Below are 23753 nucleotides of genomic sequence, written 5' to 3' on the forward strand. Positions count from 1 at the left end.
GTGAAATGCATGCTCAATCGGATTCAGGTTAGGGGATTGACTTGGCCATTGCATAACATTCCACTTTTTAGCCTTAAAAAACTCTTTAGTTGCTTTTGCAGTATGCTTCGGGTCATTGTCCATCTGCACTGTGAAGCGCCGTCCAATGAGTTCTGAAGCATTTGACTGAATATGAACATATAATATTGCCCAAAACACTTCAGAATTCATTCTGCTGCTTTAGTCAGAAGTCACATCATCAATAAATACAAAGGATCCAGTTCCATTGGCAGCCATACATGCCCACGTCATGACACTACCACCACCATGTTTCACTGATGAGGTGGTATGTTTTGGATCATGAGCAGTTCCTTTCCTTCTCCATACTCTTCTCTTCCCATCACTCTGGTACAAGCTGATTTTTGTCTGATCTGTCCATAGGATGTTGTTCCAGAACTATAATGGCTTTTTTAGATGTTGTTTGGCAAACTCTAATCTGGTCTTCCTGTTTTTGTGGCTCACCAAATGGTTTACATCTTGTGGTGAACCCTCTATATTCACCCTTGTGAAGTCTTCTCTTGATTGTTGACTTTGACACATATACACCTACGTCCTGGAGCGTGTTCTTGATTTGGCCAACTGTTGTGAAGGTGTTTTTCTTCACCATGGAAATAATTCTTCTGTCATCCACCACAGTTGTTTTCCGTGGTTTCCCAGGTCTTTTGGTGTTGCTGTTTTGCGTTCTTTCTTTTTAAGAATGTTCAAAACAGTTGATTTGGCCACACCTTATGTTTTTGCTATCTCTCTGATGGGTTTGTTTAGATTTTTCAGCCTAATGATGGCTTGCTTCACTGATAGTGACGGCTCTTTGGATCTCATATTGAGAGTCGACAGCAACTGATTCCAAATGCAAATGTCACACCTAGAATCAACTCCAGACCTTTTACCTGCTTAATTGATAATGAAATAATGAGGCAATAGCCCACACCTGTCCACGAAATAGCTTTTGAGTTGATAGTCCCAAAACTTTTGGCCCCTTAAAAAGTGGGAGGCACACATAGAAACCATTGTAATTCCTACACCGTTCACCTGATTTGGATGCAATTACCCCCAAATTAAATCTGAAAGTCTGCAGTTAAATCACATCTTGTTTGTTTCATTTCAAAGCCATTGTGGTGGTGAATAGAGGCCAAAATATGAAAATTCTGGCAATGTCCCAATATTTATGCACCTGACTGTATATATATATATATATATATATATACACTGTAGAATATACATGCCTTTCCCTATATATTTAGTATAGATCCTGGTTTTCTGTGTGTGTGTGTGTATTTACAACAGTTTTCTCTCCTATATTCTGTATTTGTAGAGTTTTATAAATTGGACGGGCTGTACTAACCTTGCGGTGTACATCCAACCTGTCTTGCGATAAGAGCTGCCCTTTGCGAAGCAGCCGACGCCGGTGAGGGGTCTCCATCCCCTCCGAGCCCCGGAAGCTTACTGCCGGTGACCTGTGCAGGAAGTCCCGGGCTCCTCCTCCTCCCTGCACCCTGAAGAAGAAAAGGAAGGAGGCGGAGGACTCAGGAGGAGCACGGGCCGGCAACCAGGAGACTGAGGTGAGTGGGGGCGAGTGTGCTGGGCGACTGCAGGGCGGCGGTGAAGTGTTTTGAGCATGATGCGGTAAGAAGCCCATGGGCTTCTATAGGGTAATGCTAGGTTTTTCTGGCGTTACCCTCCGCACCGAAAATAGGGTGGCCGGAGCTTAGTACATAAGAAAATGCTGTAAAAACCCAGAAAACTGGGTTTTTACCACAAATTTCCTTTAGTACATCCTGCCCATAATTTGATAGCTTGACATGTAATAATAACACCCACCCACACAGCACAAACTTTGAGAATTGCTAACTGATTTTGCCAATTTTGTCATTACCTGGCCCCACAATTTCTGATGACAGCCCTGTGTACAAATGTCACACATCACAGTGGTCGGTGTACACTAGCAATACAGCGTTGTCACTTCCAGTAGTTCTATTTGTGTGAATGAGTCACACATTTTGAGTGAAACGATGCCCGGGCCCTGGCTGAAGCCACAGTGTAAAAGGACACATCTACAGTATATATATTAAATTTTGGCAAAACCATATTGTGATGCAGAGTTGACCAACTTAAATATGGTGACTTTGAGTCGCAAATGGGTGTGTTTTAGCTGAACTGTAAATTGCAGTTTTAAAATAAAACTGTATTTGTGTGTGTCTGCTCTCTACCTGGATTTGCTGCCAACTCATGCCTCCACACATAAGCAGGCCGTCCCGGGCCCCAGTACTCTCAGGGGTGTGGTCTAATTGCCGGAGGTGTGGCCACGCCCGCCTTAGAAAAATTATTTGCTGCTCACTGTGAGGCCCTTAGCCTGGGGCAAATCTTTGGGGGCCGATCAGTATGATCTCTCCCCTCCCTCACAATCAGAGGAAACTGCTGCCTTTGCTCAGTGGCAGCAGCCTCTCTGGCCCCACTGCAGCCCAGCACGGCTGGAGACACAGGCTGCTGACAGACTGCTGAGGGTGGGGGGCGGCAGTGGACCCGGGCTCTCGCTGGGACCCTCCAACAAGCTCAGGTCGGGGTAATTAGTAACCGTTCCTCCACCTCTCGGCGCCCCTGCACATCAGAGGTCAAGACAGCTGGATAAGGGGCGAGACCACTACAAGTTGGGAGTGGGCATGGTTGTCGTGCCTACGGTGGACTTTAAAAAAATAAATAAATATTTCATGCTGCATTCTGTGGAAAAACATACATCCTCAGTGCAAGACCTCCCACTCTCACCACTCCGGGGTGGTGAGAGTATATTCTGAGTACGTGACTGAGAAACTGTCCACAAAAATAGGAATTGTCCTGCCAACAACTGGGAGGTATGCTTATTATAAACGAGGCCATGCATATTGTAAAATACATTATGAAGGCTGTATACCATGTATACCTCTTGTAAGAATGCAGGTGGCACTTTACCATAGTGACTTAAAGGCTACCATATGGTTAGCTACTTATGTATATAAATATATTTTTTAAATGCACGTCGAATTTATAATATATTTAAAATTACAATATTTATTTACCCCTGAAAGTGGAACACAATCCAGACATGACTATCCATACCATGAGTTATAAACACACTTATCAGGGTCACAGGCGATGGCCTCCTTTACTAGCCAGATTCAGAAGCAAAGATAGGTGGTCAGTGGTCACCTTTTAGACCTCGAATGTTCTCAAAAATCATCTAACACAGGGGACGTACACTACTCAAAGTTATCCCAAGCAACCAAGGCCCTGCTGGGAACAGTGGCCACTGGACATGCTCTGCTATAAGTATCCTATCTTGCCAGCAATCTGGACAATCTCACCAACAATCTGCGGTGAGTTCTGTGAACTATGGGCTATACCCCATCTAAGAACATGCCTACAATATAACTGGTTCAGGGATGGCTCCCTCCTCCTCAGCCAGCTTTTGATTACGTGCGCATTTGACAGCATGGAAATGAGGTATTACAGAGCTGCTGGTGCTGAGGACTCAGCAATGGTATCACTACAGCAGAACGACATCATATTTTGGGAAATAGAATTAGAGCCTAGTTTCTTGGGTCTTATGTGTGTCTGTCTGAAAAGCAGGATGAAATCTGAGCTTGATTGCTGGCAGAAAATTCAGTTGCAGTGAAAGCAGAGTCTAGGAATGGACGATCCAAGATGGTGAAGTAAGCAAACACTATTCTGAACTATAGAATACAGACTATTCCCGCTCACAGATCATTTTACTATAAAACACTGCAGTACTGTATCAAACAGAAATAAAATAAAGAAACAAACACCTCTACATTGCACACGGATATTGCTGCATCTCTGGATTTGATTACTACAGCTTTGCTCAGACTAATGCAGACCTGGCATGTACCTTTTACTCTCCATGATGGTAGAAATGCTGGAAGATGTATGCAATATTGCTGCCCATTACTGCAAGGTCTTTCAGTGTGCAGCATTGCTTGCCGTGATTCATAAGAGATATAAATCAAAGTCAGCTTGAAAAAGGATACAGGAGTATCCGAAACGCGTTGCTGCTCTCTATAGTCACTGGAGTCTCTCCCTATATGAAGACCCTCTGCTGCTGATCACTGCAAGCCGTTTTTTGGAACCTTTGGTTATTCAAGTTTCTGGGCTGTCGCTGTCATCTATCCTATGCGGCTACTGAATTACACCATATACAGCCCGCACCACTGGTCCTGACACACGGGAGCTATCATCTTCACCGCCGGCCGGCGGCTCCGCTGTTAGTGTCCTTGCTGGCTTTTACGAACGAGAGGTCATTTCCCCGCCGCCAGCTGACACCTTTGCAAGCGGCTTCCACCATCTACTCCAACATAGGAGACGGAAGGTAATAGTGTACACCGCTAGTATACAACTACGCGGTTCATTTCTTCCACTGCTGGCTTCATTGAGACGAGAGTCTACATACAACCATTGTCAGCCGGGGTCTCCGTTCACAGCATTGTCTGACAAAAGGAGACATCAGCCCCATATTGGTCAGCATTGTCGTTACATCTGTTCTCCAGACGGTGAATAACGCTAATTAGAGAGGATCATTTTCTTGTTACACTGTTGCTGGATATCAGCTAATAGCTCATCACGCTGAGCTACCCAAAGGTACATTTTCTCTGATGCTCAGAGACTGTGCTATTTCACTCATTCTTTACAAGCACACTACCGGCTTTGCTATCATCCTTGTACAATAACATTTGTGCTATTCAATTTACTATAAAAGGATCAGCATTTATACCCCATTACAGAATATCAGATTGTATTAGCAGCTGTACATATAGCTGAACACACTATACGTGAACTGGATATATCTGGTGGCTCATTTCAATGAAGGGCTAGTAGCACTGAGGTCTATCTATATAGAGGGAGAGTGTGCACATATATTAGGTTTCTCTTTGTATTAACCTGGTTTAATGTACACATTCATTTTAGCATCGATTCTCCAGCTAATCAATTGTTTTTAAGTGGATTCTAATTTTTACAGGTGATATTGGGGACATAATATTGGAGCCTGATCAACTCCTTTTGTTGTCCCTTTTTGGTGAATTTATGTTTGATATTATTGTTTTTATATTTTTTCATGTTTCATTTTTATATTTTTTCATGTTTCATTTTACTTATTTTTATAACCAATAACCATTGAAGCACATTGTCATATCGATTTATTCATATTCTTATTGCTATTGTGTTTATTACAGTTCTTCAGTTAAACTTTGAACACTCACGTGATTTGTGTTTTCCCTGTGTCCCTGCAACATTATTGGAGCGCAGCAAACTCTTTTTTCTATATATATTTTTTAGTGAGGTTGGCAATCACCTCCTTATTTACTGCTGCACCGATATTTAACATCTGAGTCTCTGACTGATTAGCGCTTAGGTTTTTTTGTGTGTTGATGTAAATACAGCCCAAATTTGTAGGAATTTGCTGTAATTTGCTATTTGACTTTATAATCAGTGGTGCAAACATGTAACACAAATTGTAACACTTGTACACTCTTGTAACAGCAAACAAAAAACCAACTATAATCAAAACGACAAACATATGACCCCGTACTCTTGATTTCTTGGAACCTGACAAACTACCTGCAATTGTCACTGGGCCTGATTCATTAGGATCGCTATTGCGATCACAGTTTCGATTACGCACGCAGACTCACTGCGAAAATATGCTGTTTGCAATTGCAATGCCGTCGCAGCCCAACATAAAGACGCCCACTTCCCCTTACTCACATCCGTAATACCTTGCAAGTCTGCAAAAACATCGGTAACATCAAGTACCATCGGAGCCTCATGCATAATTACAAGAGGTCTGACCTTACTCAGAATTTGCTAACCTCATCGCACGCAGCGGCTAATTTATGCACACACCTGTAACAGCGTTCAAACGCACTGACACACCTGTGTTTCCCCAATGCCCCCGGTCAACACCCCCAAACACTCACTTCCTGTCAATCACTCTGCAAAGGGTCTGTGTGGACAGTGCGTTCGCATTACGACTGCAGTGATGCCTTCGCGCACGTGTACTGCGATGCACAGTACGCAACAATTGGCCATCTGCGTGCGTAATCGCAATAGCGATCCTTGCTGAATCAGGTCCACTATTCACAATAAGTTTGCTGTAAATGCATATATACTAGTACTGTAATGCCTATATCACAGCTTGCTGATCTGCCTGAAAGATGCATTAAATGTTTTAAGCCTGCTTTGTCTGGCCTTGTAGTTGTCTGTCTGGCAGAGGCAACATTTCTCAAATAAAGAAATGTTTTGATGACTGTACGCACTGGTAAAATCATTTAGGCATTTCTTCTGGGAACAGCTACATTCTTGAAACAGGTTTTTCAGAAAAGACACAATACATCATGTCTGTAAATTCAATTGAGTGTATGAGTATAATAAAAACAAAACAAAATCATCTGATTGTATGTTAATTGATTTTGACAGCTGTATTTCAGGTCAGCAGGGGTATGTATACCTAATTCTGCCAAGCTCTGGACTTTGGGTAATAGGGCGGGGTGTGGCATTGTGTGACATGACATGGTCATTAATCAATGTCTGTCAATCTACCTATTCCAGTAGATAACACTCTGTATCACCGCTTATAGCAGAAATACATTATGTTGTACTGCAGAGATTTATTAAACTAGACCACTGTGTGGTTCACTGAAATGCAGGAGTGAAATAGAGTACAGGACAAGATGGTGAATACCAGTAGCCTGTTCTGTGATTGGTCATTAGTAATAAGTCCTGAACTGAACTGTAGTTAGCTGCCAGAGATAAGATAACCTAATGAGGCTGCTATCAGCTGGTAGCAAGATTATAACCTGCCAGGAGCACTCAGGTTATCTGACCATTTTCACTGCAAGAGCATGACCACCATATAATTCGCTCTGTGTTCTAAATATTATTACTGTGCTCTGTTGTACACTAACCAGCTGGCCAGGGTTATTTTTGTACAGTGATATATGCTAACATGTTCTATTGTACAATGTACAATGCAAGACAACATAATTAAACATTGAAGCATTGTCTTTTAGGATTTTTTCTCCTTGCGTGTAGATAGTGGATGGTGCAACGGGATACAGTTAGGATCTCGGCGGTCGGGATGTTGGCGATTAGAATACCAGAATCCTGACAGCAGTTGGAATTGCGGAGCGAGAATACGACTGCCGGCATCCTGACGGTAATTATTAGGGTTAGGTTTAGGGTTAGGCACTAGGTGGATGTCACGATCTGTGTAGTTTCTCCTCCCTACCTCTGGTGTCGCTCTTTGCCTAGGCCTGTCTAGCCCATTCCACACTGGCTAGTCTTTGAATGCAGACCTGATTGCCTAATCAAGCAGCTGCGGGTTGCACCTGGGAACCAGTTATATATTCCATAAGAACTGAGCAATCAGTGCCAGGTCATCTAGTCTACTTCTGTGACTGTGAGCCAGGTTCCCAGATGCCCTCTGCTAGTTTACTACCTTGGATCTTGGCTCGCTTCAACCCAGTTTTCTTCTGCTTCCTGTGTAAGTAATCCTGGACACTATTATCTATCATTGCACCAACTTACCTGGACTTTCTTTACCTGTATATCAGTTACTCTGGACTTTGTTGCTATCAGCTATTACCACATTTTGCTTCACATCAGGATCTATTCATGCAGTGCATTGCTACCTTGGACTTCTGTATTTAACTTTGCATAACCAGTCCGGTTCCATCCGGTCCTGCCATTTTACCTGTGTTCATAGACTCCCTGTTAATAGTTCCATTCCGAACCCAGTGATTATCCGTCTGCATTGCTCTGTTCTAACTTGACCATTTCAGCATTCATGAGTACCTTGTTGTTTAATAAATTATTATTTCAGTACACCTGGCGGCTGTATTAACCTTATTTTGAGTACTTCATGCACAGGCACACACAAAGAACCCTGGATTGTGACAGTGGAGAGTTAGGGATAGGCTGCACATAGGGATAGGCTGTGTGGGGAAGAGTTAGGCTTAGGCTCCAGGAGGGGGAGGGTTAGGGTTAGGCTGCGGGGTGCAGGGTTAGGGTACTAACCAATTTGGGTCGGGATTCTGACTGTCAGGATGCCACTGACGATATTGTAACCGCTGGCAACCTGCCCAATCCAGTGCAACAATATGTAATGATGATGGCCCCACCACATCCAACTTCCCTCCTAAAGATGTGCCATCTTTAGCTATAGTTAAGTACATACTCTACTGCAGAGGTTCTCAAACTCAGTCCTCAGGACCCTGACACATTTTAAAAGATCCACAGGTGGAGCTAATTATTTCACCTGTGATTCTGTGAGGAGACCTGGAAACCGGTACTGTTTGGGGTCCTGAGGACAGAGTTTGAGAACCTGTGCTCTACTGTATGTGCTGCTTTTCAATGTGTTCGGTGACCCAATATGACAATATTAAGTAAATATCTAGAGAATAGCCAACTCTGTAATAATCAGTATTGAAACATACTGTATAATATGGCCTGGACCAATCTAGTTACATTGTGCTTCAGATTGAAAATATAATTGTATTATAATTATCTGACTTTTATAAACAACCTAGACAATTCTGTTTTTTACCTTTTAGATTGTATTGAATAATGTTTTTACTTTTGACACAAACAAATACATAAGCACATATTCTCTGTATAACTTACATTTAGCCAAGTCCCAAATATAGCTGTTTAGCTTCTCACCAAGTATATAAAAAATGGTAATGAGAACAGTGACTAGAAGGAAGAAGAATATTTTGGCTATAGGACTGATGTATTCCAGAATAGGGTACACCCATACGCCTGTCACATGATGAATCCAGCACACCCTGAGAAAAAGCAGAAGGAAACAAAATATTTAATTGTTGAAGATCTAGCATATCTTAAATATATAGGAAATGCTGGAGATATTTTTTCTAACATTAAGTACATGGAAAGTGACTATTAATATTAACAAACACTAGGCATCTGGGAACTGTTAATGTGTTAAGCCATAACTTTGTAAGAAACCTAGAGAGACATTAACCACATTATTCTCTACAGTAGTCATGGAGGAAATAATTATTTATTCAATAGGGAAGGCAGTTCACGCTAGATGTGACACATACACGCAGGCCAGATGAGACAGATGGATCATACAAGGGGCATTCTTGGCTTTACACAGGGCTTGCTGGGTATACACATACAATAAACTACACTGGTTAATACTACATTCTTTTATATATATATGAGGACAGTTAATTAAAAGGAAAGTATCTTTAAAATACATTTCTTAAAGTATAAATCCATTTTATATAATTATTGCTGCTATTTAGCTCCCTCACCCCAGTGACAGAAGCATGAGTTTCACTTCAGACCCCTAACAGTCCATTCTCTAGGGTTCAACATCATTATGGACTGCAATAAAATGTCTTATAATACTTGAAAAGAGACTTATAACATTGCCTCTTGCAATTTCAGTAACTGTCTAATACTTTAGCTTTTCAGATCAGTGAAATGCTGACTTTCCTTAACTAAGTAGCGGATCATCGTGGTCGCAAGTCCCAGTTGTTTGTTGCTACTGGATACGGCTTCATATACTGCTCTGTTTGTGTACAGCTTAGCTTGTCATTCCTGCCTGTCTGTGTGCTCAGATCATGTGCTCACTAATTAACCAGCTGAGAGCAGATACACACATGCCGTTGATTAGGAATTACCCTTGAGGAATTGGTTCTGATTGGGCCTTGCTTCCTTCAAGTTACAGCCAGCCCTGCACTCACTGCTGGTTATACTATCTGAACTGTCTGACTATCCAGAGTTTCCTCAGTTGCTGTTGTTTCCAGTACCACTGTGAGAGTATCCTTGTCCTGCCAGTACTCAGCCCTCCTGGATTGCTACCACTTGCATCTTTAGGTTGCTGAACCACTTACTCCACCTGCAGTACTCTCCACCCTGCTGCCTTTAGCTTATGTACCTGCTATGTCTAAGTCCACTGGCTTGTCAACGCATTCGCCACCTCACCAGCTATATTACCGGCTCTCTCTCCTAACTGGTTATTCTGGTCGTCTGCTCGCAGACTACCGTAACAGGTTTTCGCCATATAAACACTTAGTGAAGTCTCAAGTTTATTTCCAAAGCTATAGATGTTACTAGGGAAGGTCATTTATTTACATACAGTATGAGATTTCAGTTGCCAATTCCAAGCCTAAAGGTGCGTACACACTGTACAATTAAAATGGATGATATGAAAGATATCGATCATATCGATGCTATTGTGCATTTTTCGATGCCCAAAGCCCTGCTATGTGCGGGCACGTATGGACAATAATAATATTGTCCATCGATCATGAATGCAGGCCAATCTGGTTGATATAGACCAGGTTACTATAGGAACCCGCGATCGTTGATTGCGGGTCGTTATAGTCGTTGGTGTTGTGCTGGATGATCGATATCGATCATCCACCACACCCGCAAGATCGAACCACAGTATGGTTATCGTTGTTGATCGTCCCATGTGTACGCACCATTAATCCTATTTCAAGTATCAGTAGCTACTCCAGTAAGTAACACCCATCATGACGACTGTAACTAGGCAATGTAAATTTTCACCATCTTTAAATGAAGCTCTTAGATGTAACAAACACTGTTGTAATAGCTGCTGCTAACCCAAGGAAACTTATAGCTGCTGCTAACCCAAGGAAACTATCGACTTTGCGTCCATCTCTGAATCAGGCCCTGTATTGTGTTATAAAAATATCCACAAGGATCTGTTTTCAAGTAAAGTACTTGAAATTCTAATTAGCCACTTTCTGAAAACTGAGCAAATAAAAAATATCTTTCTTGATCAAATGAGACAAAAATGTAAAATTCTATGACTGAGCAATGTAATGAGTGCAGAAGGAATAACCAGGATTCTCCTTTAATGCTAAGCCAAAAATAATAATACAAATAATAATAATAAACAATAATACAGGTAACTAGGGTTTGGGTAAGCTTGTATTTAATGAATGAGCGTACAATATTTAATTTAATTTTAAAATTGTATGTGTGTTTAAAAAAACATATCAAAACTACTATGATATAATTAGGGGTGAGCGGATTCGGTTCTACTCGGTTCCGTTCGGTTTTAAAAACCGAATCTTATTGGCTATCCAAGACTCTTGACAGCTGATACCCAATAAGATTTATATTGTGTATATTATACTGGAATCACTGGTGTGGTAAATTTGGCGCATGAGACTGAGGACCTTATTCAGAGTCGGTCGTTGCGGCCGCTCGGTCGTACGCCAACGATGTTCGCTAAACTGCGCATGCGTAAAATTCGCAATGCACGTGCGCAAACTAGCTATTACGATCTGAAAATGCTCTCTCCTTGAACACAGCCAGGTCGTTAGTTTGAGTGACAAGATGAGGCGTTTGTGGGTGGTAACAGGGGAAGGTGCTTGTGAACGGGGGTGTGGAGATCCGAACACAGGCGTGCCTGACTATGCAAACGACGTTTTATGGGAGTGCATAATGAACTAAGTAGTGTCATGGCACATGTGACATGGGAGGTTTTGACACTGACTTGATCGTAGTGCTTAAGAGAGGGTATGGTCAACCATTAGCTCTACGAGCAGCTCCGATGGTTCCCGATGGTCTTGATTAATCCTTATATGCTTGGAGATGACGTGTATTGCGAGCGAGAAGGGGGTGTGTTTTTAGTCTTAGGGCCGCATCCTCCCCTCGCTCGTCCAGCTAACGATCCCATCTTAATGACGCAACTTGCGAGCACTTCATTTGCATATCCGGCCCCTTTTACCTTACGACCGACTCTGAATGAGGTCCTGATAGCTTGTTGAGTGCTGGTTGAGGGTTTGACACCGGGGAACGCTTTCTTTGTTTCCATTTTACTATTTTTACTATAATGAAAGCTTGTCTTTATATCTAGACCGCTTTAAGCTGATGACGTGCCAGATAGGTACACTATTGCCCACCAGATGTTATCTCCATCTGTCTCTGTAAAAATCATTTATTTTTTTTAACAATTTCACTAATGTTAGGATAAAAGTTTTAATTAGGTTTTAGAAAAATGTAAATCTAGTCTCAAGTCTAATTATACCTGGACTACTGACAGAAAAGACTAAAGCCTGAACCTGATCCTAAACTTTATGCTAACTCTAACTCAAAAATCTGACTAGATCCCTGATTCTAATGTATTTAAAAATGTAATTTTAATTCTATATATATGGGGGGAATTCAATTAGCAGCTAGTTGATCACTGAGGGAATAGCTATTCAATGAATTAGCCTTTTCCCCGCGTGGTAAACATTGAATTAATGCAAACTAACCCATTGATTCTGAGTAAAATTCCTGCACCTGAGGCTGCGAGGAAAACCCAGCCTCTTGTAATTAGCGCATTTGGTTCATGGAGCTAGTTAAATTGGGCACTGCAATCAATTAGCTGTGGGGCGAAGCCCCGTGGCTACAGTAATTGAATTAAAATCTAACAGACTTCCAAGCTCACTATTTCCATTATACATTTGTTTAACAAAGGTGTGGATTAATTCATACTTTCATTTGAATTTTCATTTATATTTTTTATTTTTTTATTTAAAAATATGCGCCATTTTGAAGCTCAGGGCCTGATTCAGAGCCGGACGCTCTTTCAGAGCGCTCGCTCTGAATCAGTGCCCGCCTATTGTATTTTTAGAGCGGCCTCCACCCACAGCTAGTTCGAGCGGCCAGAATAATAGTCGCGATGGTCAAGACCATCGCGACCATCGGACTTGCGACGAGACCCTTGTGGTAGGGTCTCGTTGCCGCAAGTCCCAGTGGACTTCTTGCTCTTACAGAGCAAGAAGTCCACCCACTGACATCACTTGTGAGGTCAGTGGGGCCGGCCCCAGACAGTAGGCGTTCCCATGGGAACGCCTCCGTCTGGGCAGCCATTCCCCCGGCCCGCCCACCAAAGGGGGCGTGCTGTCACTCAACATCGACAGGACGCCCCCGTTGTAGCGAGACCCAGAGCGACGGCTTGCCTGTCGCTATCCGGGTCTCGCGCATGCACACGACGGAGCCGCCTCAGTCGTGCGCATGCGCACTGGGCCAACATCGACCCGTTTGCGAGCGCCCAGCGCTCGCGAGCGGGTCTGAGTCAGGCCCTCAGTGTATTATCACTTATTATTGGCGCTTTTATAAATTTCTATTCTATATTCGTTATTATTACTTATTATTTATTTATTATTTACTATCCATTCATTCTTATTTTATCTACCATGTATTTTAGCAGTTTATCTATTTTATATACGACCAGGTATCTAAAACCTTTATATAACAATTATATGTATAACAATCTCAGAAGTTTATATTTATTTTTAATTTTATACTTATATTTATTTATTTATCTGAATGATCTCTGATACTAATGCTGCCCATCCACTAGGCGATTATACCTAGCGACGGAGCGATAACGACGGTCGTTATCACTCCATCGCTTGGTAATCGCCCGCAATTCGGGCAGTAAAAGGTTAAAAACGACCAGCGATGTGCGCGCCCGCTGGTCGTTTTTAACATCAATCATCACCCGAACACGATGGTCAACCTGACGAACGCCGTCAGGTTGCCATGTTCGGGGATGATTGAACGTCTGAATATTCAGTGTATGCAGTTCACCCCGCGGGAGACGACGGCGTTGTAATCGTGCCGTCGTCGTCCCCCGCATTGTTAAATTAATGGGCAGCATAAGTTAGCCTATCCATTACCAGATCTTTCTGAAAGACAAAAGATTTATCTTTTGAAAATTCCTGGGGCTGCTGTGACAGATATCTGTCATGATTTTTGCAAACGACGAACGATATTGCATGACATCATTCTGGGAGTGGATTTTTTTTAATGTTTCTATTCATTTTCACGATAACTGACCAACATGTTGGAGAGACAAAAGACCAAATTTGTCGGCTGCGGGAGCGCACATTTTATCCTTCATAGCCTATCCATTAGCAGATAAATTGAACGACTGAACGATAAATCGTTCATCGTTCAAATTTATTGGCTAATAGATAGGCCCCTTTATATTCATATTTATTATACATGTATTTATTTATTCATACTCAACTTTTTCTGTGTTCTATGTTTCTAATGGATAATTAACCTTCCTAGAGATGTGTATTTAATTGGTCTGAAGCTGGAGCCTGAAGTTCAATATATGCCCATTAAGCTCAATTATACTAATAACTCTACCATTGGCCTGTCGGTGTCTTAAAGGAGAGACACCCATCACAGACCACTATTGCTCTTGAGGAAACAGTGTACTGCCGAGAAACGCGTCAAGCAACACCCCCCCCCCTTGTGACGTCAGCCTATGACTCACAACGTGCGGCAGCATTGATCCACCTTACCGCTTTGCAATTTTCCGGTTACCGCGTGTCCCACCTGGAGAAGACATGCCAACTCGGCGTCCGACATTGGTTCGGCGGACACTCAATTCATTCGGATCCACGTGCCTCGGACACTCCCCACCTGTCAGCCAGGGTCATAGCCTGTCAGGAATCTCTCTCACGAGCAGGTCCAGGCAACTTCCTGGTTGCAAGGTACCTTACCCAGACTTGTTACACCATGGACGGACCAAGTGAGTTCTTATCCCTCATTACCATTTTCATTATGACTTTATCGAGAGGATCTCCATCTGTTCATTAATGGTTTGGGAGTTGTAATTACGGGTGTGTCAGTGCAAATCGGATACATGTAATTTCATTTACCACATTCAGTGCCTTGGATCATACCTGAGTATAGCAACAAGTGGTTACACGCTCTAAAGTTCCAATTTATGAGACTCCATGATACATTGTATCCACCGTTACTCATTGTTATCAGACTATTAATGTGGTTGCATTTATACATTGCTACTTTTTATTACCTTCTTAAGGATCTGATCCTTGGCATATGCGGCGGTTTGGTACTGGCTCATTTTCTGACCTCACTTTTTCATGTTTTGTATTTACTTTATTATTTTATTGTTTATTTCTGAACTTGACTCTTATGGTTTATTATTTATTTATTATCATTAAATAGTTTTTTATTATTACATTATATCCTGCCAGTAGAACTGCGCTTCTTCTTTTTTTTCTTTTTTTTTCCACTAGGGTTACTCTGTGAGGTTCGGCACCTCTTTAGAAGCAGCGGTCCTGCAGGATTTTTTTATGATTTATTTATTTAATATCCTGACTCCCATACCATTTTGGCGCCCTCCACCTTTCTTTTTCTCTACTATGGTTAGTTATAAAGTTAGAAGGATGGATGGAGATGTATTCTAATGTGTATTCAGCACTACTCTAACCTCCCCAGGGTGGTAGAAACTTAGAATAGGTAAGATAAATGTCCTGGATACAAAATGCCAGTCCTAAACATTCAAGTTGGTTATTGAAGCTGGAGATAAAACGGTGATGATACAGGGGCTTATCAATAATGGGTGCATGGTGTGCAGGGGTTCCTGGTTCCAAGGGGGCCCACACCGCACACCCTGCACCCATTTATTCAATACTTACCTCTCTGGAATCTCGCGTCAGCAGTAGCAGCGTAGTGTAAATCACAGGTACAAAGGTGTGGCGGCCTTGTGATGACAGTGTCTATCATGTGGACTTTTCAGTTTAAAACCAAAATTATAATGAAATTAGGACTGATATTGGTGGAAAATTTAAGACCGATAGTTTATCTCTCTCCACGGCTTAGTACATCTGCCCCAGTGTTTGAAAAATAACATTTAGGAGCTAATTAGCTGGTATTTTATCTATCTTCCAGGCATAGTACATCTACTCCTAATAATAACAACAATAATAATATTATAATATTTATATAGTGCTTTTCTCCAATAAGACTCAAGGAGCTTTACATTTGAGGATAACAGTACAGAGTACAGTGAAGGTGAGGCAGCCAACGTGGGCGCACTAAAATGGTTGCCGTAAGGAAAATTCAAAATATGCAATATAGTTATAGTAGTAACAATGAGCAAGATCTAAAACATATATAGTCATCATCATTCCCATGCATAATTCATTCTATCTACAATCTTGTAATCCATAATGTTGTAATCCACAAATTTAGTGGAGCACCATTATATAGAGTATATGTTTTCCAGTAGCGTGAACTAAAAAATTTGTTGCATCTTTTGATTTCAATCTGAAATGTTATTTTCAAAGCAAAATGCAAATAATATGTGTCACATAAACTCCCACTACGAAAAGTTACATCAATCAGTGTGTCCTTCCATGAACATAAATACTAAGGTAACCAATGATACAGCACTACACATTGGTCATTAAAAAAAATTGGTTCAATTAGATGAGATTCTCTAAAACTAATGTTTGGTGGAAATGATTTCTCACATTCCTGAATTCAGTTGATTCAAAATGTAGAAGTACAATACAGATGTAGCAAGCCTTAAAATAACCAGCTTGTCTTGCTGCCATCTACGTAATGTGCTTGGTGCTGTAAGAAAACAGATGACATCACTTTGCCAAGGCTTCAGAAAGCATTAAGGATCTCATTCAGAGTTGGGCATAAACAAAAGTTGCGGCTTTATGTTTTCTGTCATGCAACTTGCTCCTCTTTTTTTGCACATGATCATCTTTTTGCAATGCGCATCTTTTTTTCTGGCAACTAGGCTGCTTGTTTCACTTCCTGTTACAAGAGTCGGAAAGCTGGCGGTCGGCTTCCTGACTGCATTCCGATCAGTATGAAATACCGCCGGACCTATGTCCCGACGCCGGAAGACCGGCAGTAGTGAAGATCCCAACAGCTAAAAAGGTAAGTACTGTATAACTAACCCTACTGCTCCCCCATAACCCTAACCCTCCTTTAGGGGTGCCTAACCCTAACCTCCCCCCCTAGAGCCTAACCCTAACCCTCCTAAGTGCCTAAACCTAATCCCCACCCCTATCCCCACAGCCTAAACCTAAGTCTCCCAGGGGGTGCCTAACCCTAACCTCCCCCAGGGGTGCATAACCCTAACCCCCTCTTCCCCTAGCCTAATCCTTACCCTCCCAGGGGGGGTGCCTAACCCTAAGTCCCCCCGGGAGCCCCTAACCTAACCCTCGCCCCCGCGGCTGTCCGAGCCCGCCACCCGGCTTACCTTCGTTGCATAGGTATAATGACAGGTGTCTGGATTTCGAACACTGCTGGGATTTAACAGTCGGGAAGTCGGCGGTCGGCATTTCGACTGTCAGCTTCCTGACTGCATTCCCCTGGAAGAGGGTTGGATGGGTCAACTACTGTAGGCACGGCCAAAATACAGTATTGGTGTGTTGATATGAAAAGTGTCTTAGATGGCCACCTAAAAGGCGCAAATGCACCTGATTGGAGGGATGTGACTGACAATGATTCACTGTGTCTGATTCACTGTACCTGTCTAAGACACACTCAATAATACAAGTATAGTGTAAATGCTGTAGCTGCTATGAAATAGCAGAATTACTGTGTACTCTGTATACTAATTAAAACAAAACAAAAACAAAGCATCACCCCTACTCTGCTTGGAAAGGGGGAAGGCAGATTGTATGTTTATTAGTGTGGACTTAAAAGAAAAAAACACAAAATTTGATACAGTATTTGTGTCTGGTTCGTTTTACATTTGACAAGCTCCAAGCGACTTGGGTACTTATTTGTTGCCATTTACTGAAATGTGTATGAGTTGTGGCAGAGCCGATCCTAGGCATAGGCATTCTAAGCAAATGCCTAGGGCACCTGGAATGCCTTGGGGGCATCCCATGGCTCGGCAGCTCCCCACCGCTGCCGTGATCGGAGCTCAGGTCCGATCAGGCAGCAGTGCACAGTGGTCAGGTGACGCTGTCGATGTCTAGACTACAAGAGTTAGCCGCCCAGGCCAGCCTGTCTGCAGTAGAGGAGTGGGGGCAGGGGAGCTTGCTTTACTTATCCACAGGTACAGCATTTATTTCTGGCAGCAGCTTGCATGTTTTGGCTGTAATCCCTATTTTTCATTATTTTTTATTATTGATAATCTTCTCATGTAAACTGTACTTTTTAACTGCAGCAGATTATTTACACTTTTTTTATTGGCAGATATATCATATTTACATCTGCGTATGTACTAAGTGTGTATATATATATATATATATATATACTGTGTGTGTGTGTGTGTGTGTGTGTGTGTGTGTGTGTGTGTGTATATATATATATATATATCACTGCTCAAAAAAATAGAGGGAAGACTAAAATAACATATCCTAGATCTGAATGAATGAAATATTCTTATTAAATACTTTGTTCTTTACATAGTTGAATGTGCTGACACCAAAATCACACAAAAATTATGATTGGAAATCAAATTTATTAACCCATGGAGGTCTGGTTTTGGAGCCACACTCAAAATTAAAGTGGAAAAACACACTACAGGCTGCTCCAACTTTGATGTAATGTCCTTAAAACAAATCAAACTGAGGCTCAGTAGTGTGTGTGTAGCCTCCACGTGCCTGTATGACCTCTCTACAACGCCTGGGCATGCTCCTGATGAGGTGGCGGATGGACTCCTGAGGGATCTCCTCCCAGACCTGGACTAAAGCATCTGCCAACTCCTGGACAGTCTGTGGTGCAACGTGGCGTTGGTGGATGGAGCGAGACATGACATCCCAGATGTGCTCAATTGGATTCAGGTCTGGGGAACGGGCGGGCCAGTCCATTGCATCAATGTCTTCGTCGTGCAGGAACTGCTCACACACTCGAGCCACATGAGGTCTAGCATTGTCTTGCATTAGGAGGAACCCAGGGCCAACCGCACCAGCATATGGTCTCACAAGGGGTCTGAAGATCTCATCTCGGTACCTAATGGCAGTCAGGCTACCTCTAGCGAGCACATGGAGGGCTGTGCGGCCCATCAAAGAAATGCCACCCCACACCATTACTGACCCACTGCCAAACCGGTCATGCTGGAGGATGTTGCAGGCAGCAGAACGTTCTCCTTGACGTCTCCAGACTCTGTCACATGTGCTCAGTGTGAACCTGCTTTCATCTATGAAGAGCACAGGGCGCCAGTGGCACATTTGCCAATCTTGGTGTTCTCTGGCAAATGCCAAACGTCCTGCACGGTGTTGGGCTGTAAGCACAACCCCCACCTGTGGATGTCGGGCCCTCATACCACCCTCATGGAGTCTGTTTCTGACTGTTTGAGTAGACACATGCACATTTGTGGCCTGCTGGAGGTAATTTTGCAGGGCTCTGGCAGTGCTCCTCCTGTTCCTCCGTGCACAAAGGCGGAGGTAGCGGTCCTGCTGATGGGTTGTTGCCCTCCTACGGCCTCCTCCACATCTCCTGATGTACTGGCCTGTCTCTTGGTAGCGCCTCCATGCTCTGGACACTACGCTGACAGACACAGCAAACCTTCTTGCCACAGCTCCCATTGATGTGCCATCCTGGATGAGTTGCACTACCTGAGCCACTTGTGTGGGTTGTAGACTCCGTCTCATGCTACCACTAGAGTGAAAGCACCGCCAGCATTCAAAAGTGACCAAAACATCAACCAAAAAGCATAGGAACTGAGAAGTGGTCTGTGGTCACCACCTGTAGAACCACTCCTTTATTGGGGGTGTCTTGCTAATTGCCTATAATTTCCACCTGTTGTCTATTCCATTTGCACAACAGCATGTGAAATAGGAAGCAACATTGATTGACAATCAAAGTGTACAGTTTGATTGCACAGAAGTGTGAATGACTTGGAGTTACATTGTGTTGTTTAAGTGTTCCCTGTATTTTTTTGAGCAGTGTATGTGTGTGTGTATGTGTGTATGTATGTATGTGTATATATATATATATATTCTCTCTATCCATGCAGTCGGGACTTAGGTTTAGGCGGCGGGGAAGGGGGGGGATAGGTTTAGGCACTTAGAGGGGGGATTAGAGTTAGGCACGGGGGGGGAGTTAGGGTTAGGCACCCCAAAGGGAGGGTTAGGGGAGTGAATCAGGAAGGTTTATACTTACCTTAGGACTATCGGGATTTCCTCCTCTGTCGGAGGCTGCTGGTGTCGGGATTCCAACCGCCGAGCATAGGTCCGGCGGTAAATCATACCGATTCCTATATATGTGTGTGTATGTATGTGTATATATATATATATATATATATATGTGTGTGTGTGTGTATATAGAGAGAGAGAGAGAGAGAAAAATAGGTGGGTTCGGCACCAAAGATAAACACAATAATTTATAGGTGGTGTATCATGTGATAACACTGTGTGAAATTGTGTCAACCCAGCCCAGTATTAATGTGCGTCAGCTCAATGTCAAATAAATAATACTGGTAAAAGTATTGGAAAACTTATAGGAAAATAAATTGATTGTAGAGCGACTGGTTTACCAAAGTGCATTGATCATATAAAATATTAAAATATTCAAACTCATAATGTGATAGAAAATGAAAGTGCCACTGCTTATAAATAAATAAAAACATACACATATAAAACACAATAGACCCTTTTAAGACCGGTGGATAAAATCAGAGGAAAGGTCTAAAAACTCAGCATATATTATTCACTTTAAAAAATAACTTTCTTTTTAAGAGAAAAAATAAATAAATTAATAGCTTATCTGAATACAGTGGATAGTAATTGAAACATTCATAGGTTCAGGAGGCATGGCAGAATCTCTCCCAACGCGTTTCGTCCTGGGGACTTCATCAAGGGGATACTGGTATGGTGGGGCATTCTCCCATTTATACCCCCACACTAATTCGTCAGAGATTAGAAAGCCGCATCACTTCCTGTTTAGCACATGTAGTAATATTGGTCAAAAATGGTTTAGCATAGGGCGGATAAATTACCACTATGACTCAAGTTCTTAACATTATGTCTATCTTTCGTTTTAAACTTTAAAACAATAAATAGTCTAATAACAAAAGGGCAAAGTCTGTCTTCTTCTCTATTACTTCTGCCCTTAGTCGCTGCGTCACATCCGGTGTATTGCCGCTCTCCTCCGGAGCCAGGATAGGCTTGGCATAACACATCCGTCCTGGAGGCTGCGTCATCATTCTCTGTCACATCCGCCCTTCTCCTGCCCGTTCTCATGATGACTACATTCTTACTTCCGCCCTGCGTGTCACTGTACCTCCACAACCGGGCCTTCCGTTTCCATGGGGACATGAATAGCGTCGTCCAGTTTCTAAAGTACTCCTGGCATGATACACTAGGTTAATCACTTCCGCCCATACTTGAAGTTGTTCACAGTCTCTTAATGCAATCTATAACTTAGAAAAACAAATGTTAGACTCCACAATAGTTTATATTATCTTAAGGAGGAGCCCACATATTGCTCATTTGGTAGATATAATTTAGAATATAGGATTACCAACATAATAGCCTATCATAATTCATTAATTAGGCAATACAATATAATTGACACCCTGGATATGTGGTATAGTTAAAAAAATATAAAAAGAAGGTTTTTTGGAATTTTTCTGTAGAGGAAGGAATCAGTAGAATAAAATGTTTTAAAGTATTCAAAGTTTTAGTTAGACATAAAATGTGAAGTTCCATTTTCTCCATGTATAAAACTCCTACAGTTTTCCAGTCTTTGTCCGCTTTCTACGTGTTTATAATCCTCATTATGATTTTACAGGTACACTTGTACAAGTCACATATTGTTTGCTGGCTCTGTGTCCAATACTCCTCAGCATTCAAGAATCCTTTCAGTTTCATGTATTCCCTGGTCTTAAAACTTCATTGCTCATATTCCCTTCAGAAAATTGTCACCGATGGAAATTTTGCAGCACCTGGCATTCCCAGGGAGTCGCCCATCCTATTACTAACCAGGCGCACGGGTGCTTCGCTTCCAAGATCAGACGGTATTGGTATTTAAGTTTTAACCAATTTTTAACTCACATTTCAAATAATAACATGAACTTGAAATTTACGTCTAATTTTAACACTACTAAAATTGAATTTCTGGATTTGGTACTATCATCAGTGGAAGGTACAATTTTTAATAAGAACTTCAAAACTGTGGATGCTAATAGTTATTTGCATTTCAAGAGTTGTCATTTGGATAAATGGAAGATAAACATCCCTTATTCTCAATTCCACAGGATTAGATGTAATTGTAGTGACATTAAGACTTGTGAGGAACAACTTGAAATATATACAGAAAGATTTAGACAGAAGGAGTACCCAGAGGCGATTCTTACTACTGTGCTTCAAAAAACTAAATCTTTGGATAGACAGGAACTCCTTAAGTACAAGATGGAAACACCGGGTAAACCGGAGAATATACCATTTGTTACATCTTTTAATGGTCATGAGGGTCAAATTAGGAAAGCTTTCAATAAAAATTGGAATATTCTCTTGATGGACCCAGTACTACAAAACATCCTACCATCAAAACCACAAATTGTTTATAGGAAGTCTAAAAATTTAAAAGACCTATTAGCACCAAGTATGCTGCGAGAAAAGGAAACTACAATGATATCGAACACGCTTAAATGCAATGGTAGCTACAAATGTGGCCATTGTTATATTTGTAAGTTTGTTCACCCTAAGAGAAAAACTTTTACGAACTAAGAGGGATCGAAGGAGTTCAAAATAAAAAATTTCATGAACTGTAACTCCACTTCTGTAATCTACTTATTGGTCTGTACCTGTGGACTTAAATACGTGGGCAAAACCAAAAGACCATTAAAACTGAGGATCCAGGAACATATCCGCAATATACGTAATAAAATAGAAGGACATGCGGTCTCAAAACATTTTTCTCTAGTACATAAATCCAATCCAGAAGATATTACATTCAAGGCTATTGAACATGTCACATTAGGAGAACGAGGAGGAGATCTTGGAAACCTACTTTCAAGGCGTGAAATTTATTGGCTATTTGAATTAGACACTTTGGCACCAAAGAGATTCAATGAAAATTATGAGATTGCTCCGTTCTTGTAGCGATAATTACCCATCTACCAATATACCTCACAGTCAATCCAATATTGGCAATGGTGGACTAACTAGGAGGGCCTGAATAGTACCCTGGAGGGTGACCTCCTTGAGAAGATCAGGTATGGTAGATTGATGAGATATTGTCACCTTTCTCTATTGCAGCCATACCACTGGGTGTATGCCCAATACCGTCTGATCTTGGAAGTGAAGCACCCGTGGGCCTGGTTAGTACTAGGATGGGCGACTCCCTGGGAATACCAGGTGCTGCAAAATTTCTATCGGTGACAATTTTCTGATGGGAATATGAGCAATGAAGTTTGAAGACCAGGGAATACATGAAACTGAAAGGATTCTTGAATGCTGAGGAGTATTGGACACAGAGCCAGCAAACAATATGTGACTTGTACAAGTCTACCTGTAAAATCATAATGAGGATTATAAACACGTAGAAAGCGGACAAAGACTGGAAAAACTGTAGGAGTTTTATACATGGAGAAAATGGAACTTCGCATTTTATGTCTAAAACTTTGAATACTTTAAAAAATTTAATTCTACTAGTTCCTTCCTCTACAGAAAAATTCCAAAAAACCTTCATTTTATATTTTTTTAACTATACCACATATCCAGGGCGTCAATTATATTGTATTGCCTAATTAATGAATTATGATAGGCTATTATGTTGGTAATCCTATATTCTAAATTATATCTGCCAAATGAGCAATATGTGGGCTGAGTATCCTCCTTAAGATAATATAAACTATTATGGAGTCTAACATTTGTTTTTCTAAGTTATAGATTGCATTAAGAGACTGTGAACAACTTCAAGTATGG

At 41.8% G+C, this 23753-nt stretch overlaps 1 protein-coding gene and 1 pseudogene across 1 annotated transcript in view; one reads left to right on the forward strand and one right to left on the reverse strand.

Moving 5' to 3' along the window:
- Positions 1-23753, reverse strand: part of AIG1 (androgen induced 1) — a 421887-nt gene that overhangs the window by 8832 nt on the left and 389302 nt on the right. Inside the window, exon 5 of the mRNA XM_088451753.1 lies at positions 8707-8870. Coding sequence (XP_088307879.1) covers positions 8707-8870 — 164 coding nt within the window. The remainder of the gene's footprint in view (positions 1-8706; positions 8871-23753) is intronic.
- On the forward strand, positions 23077-23195 carry LOC148543132 (5S ribosomal RNA; annotated as a pseudogene).

Source organism: Taudactylus pleione, unplaced genomic scaffold (assembly GCF_031769625.1).
Source record: "Taudactylus pleione unplaced genomic scaffold, aTauple2 ptg000006l, whole genome shotgun sequence".
Lineage (NCBI taxonomy): Eukaryota > Metazoa > Chordata > Amphibia > Anura > Myobatrachidae > Taudactylus > Taudactylus pleione.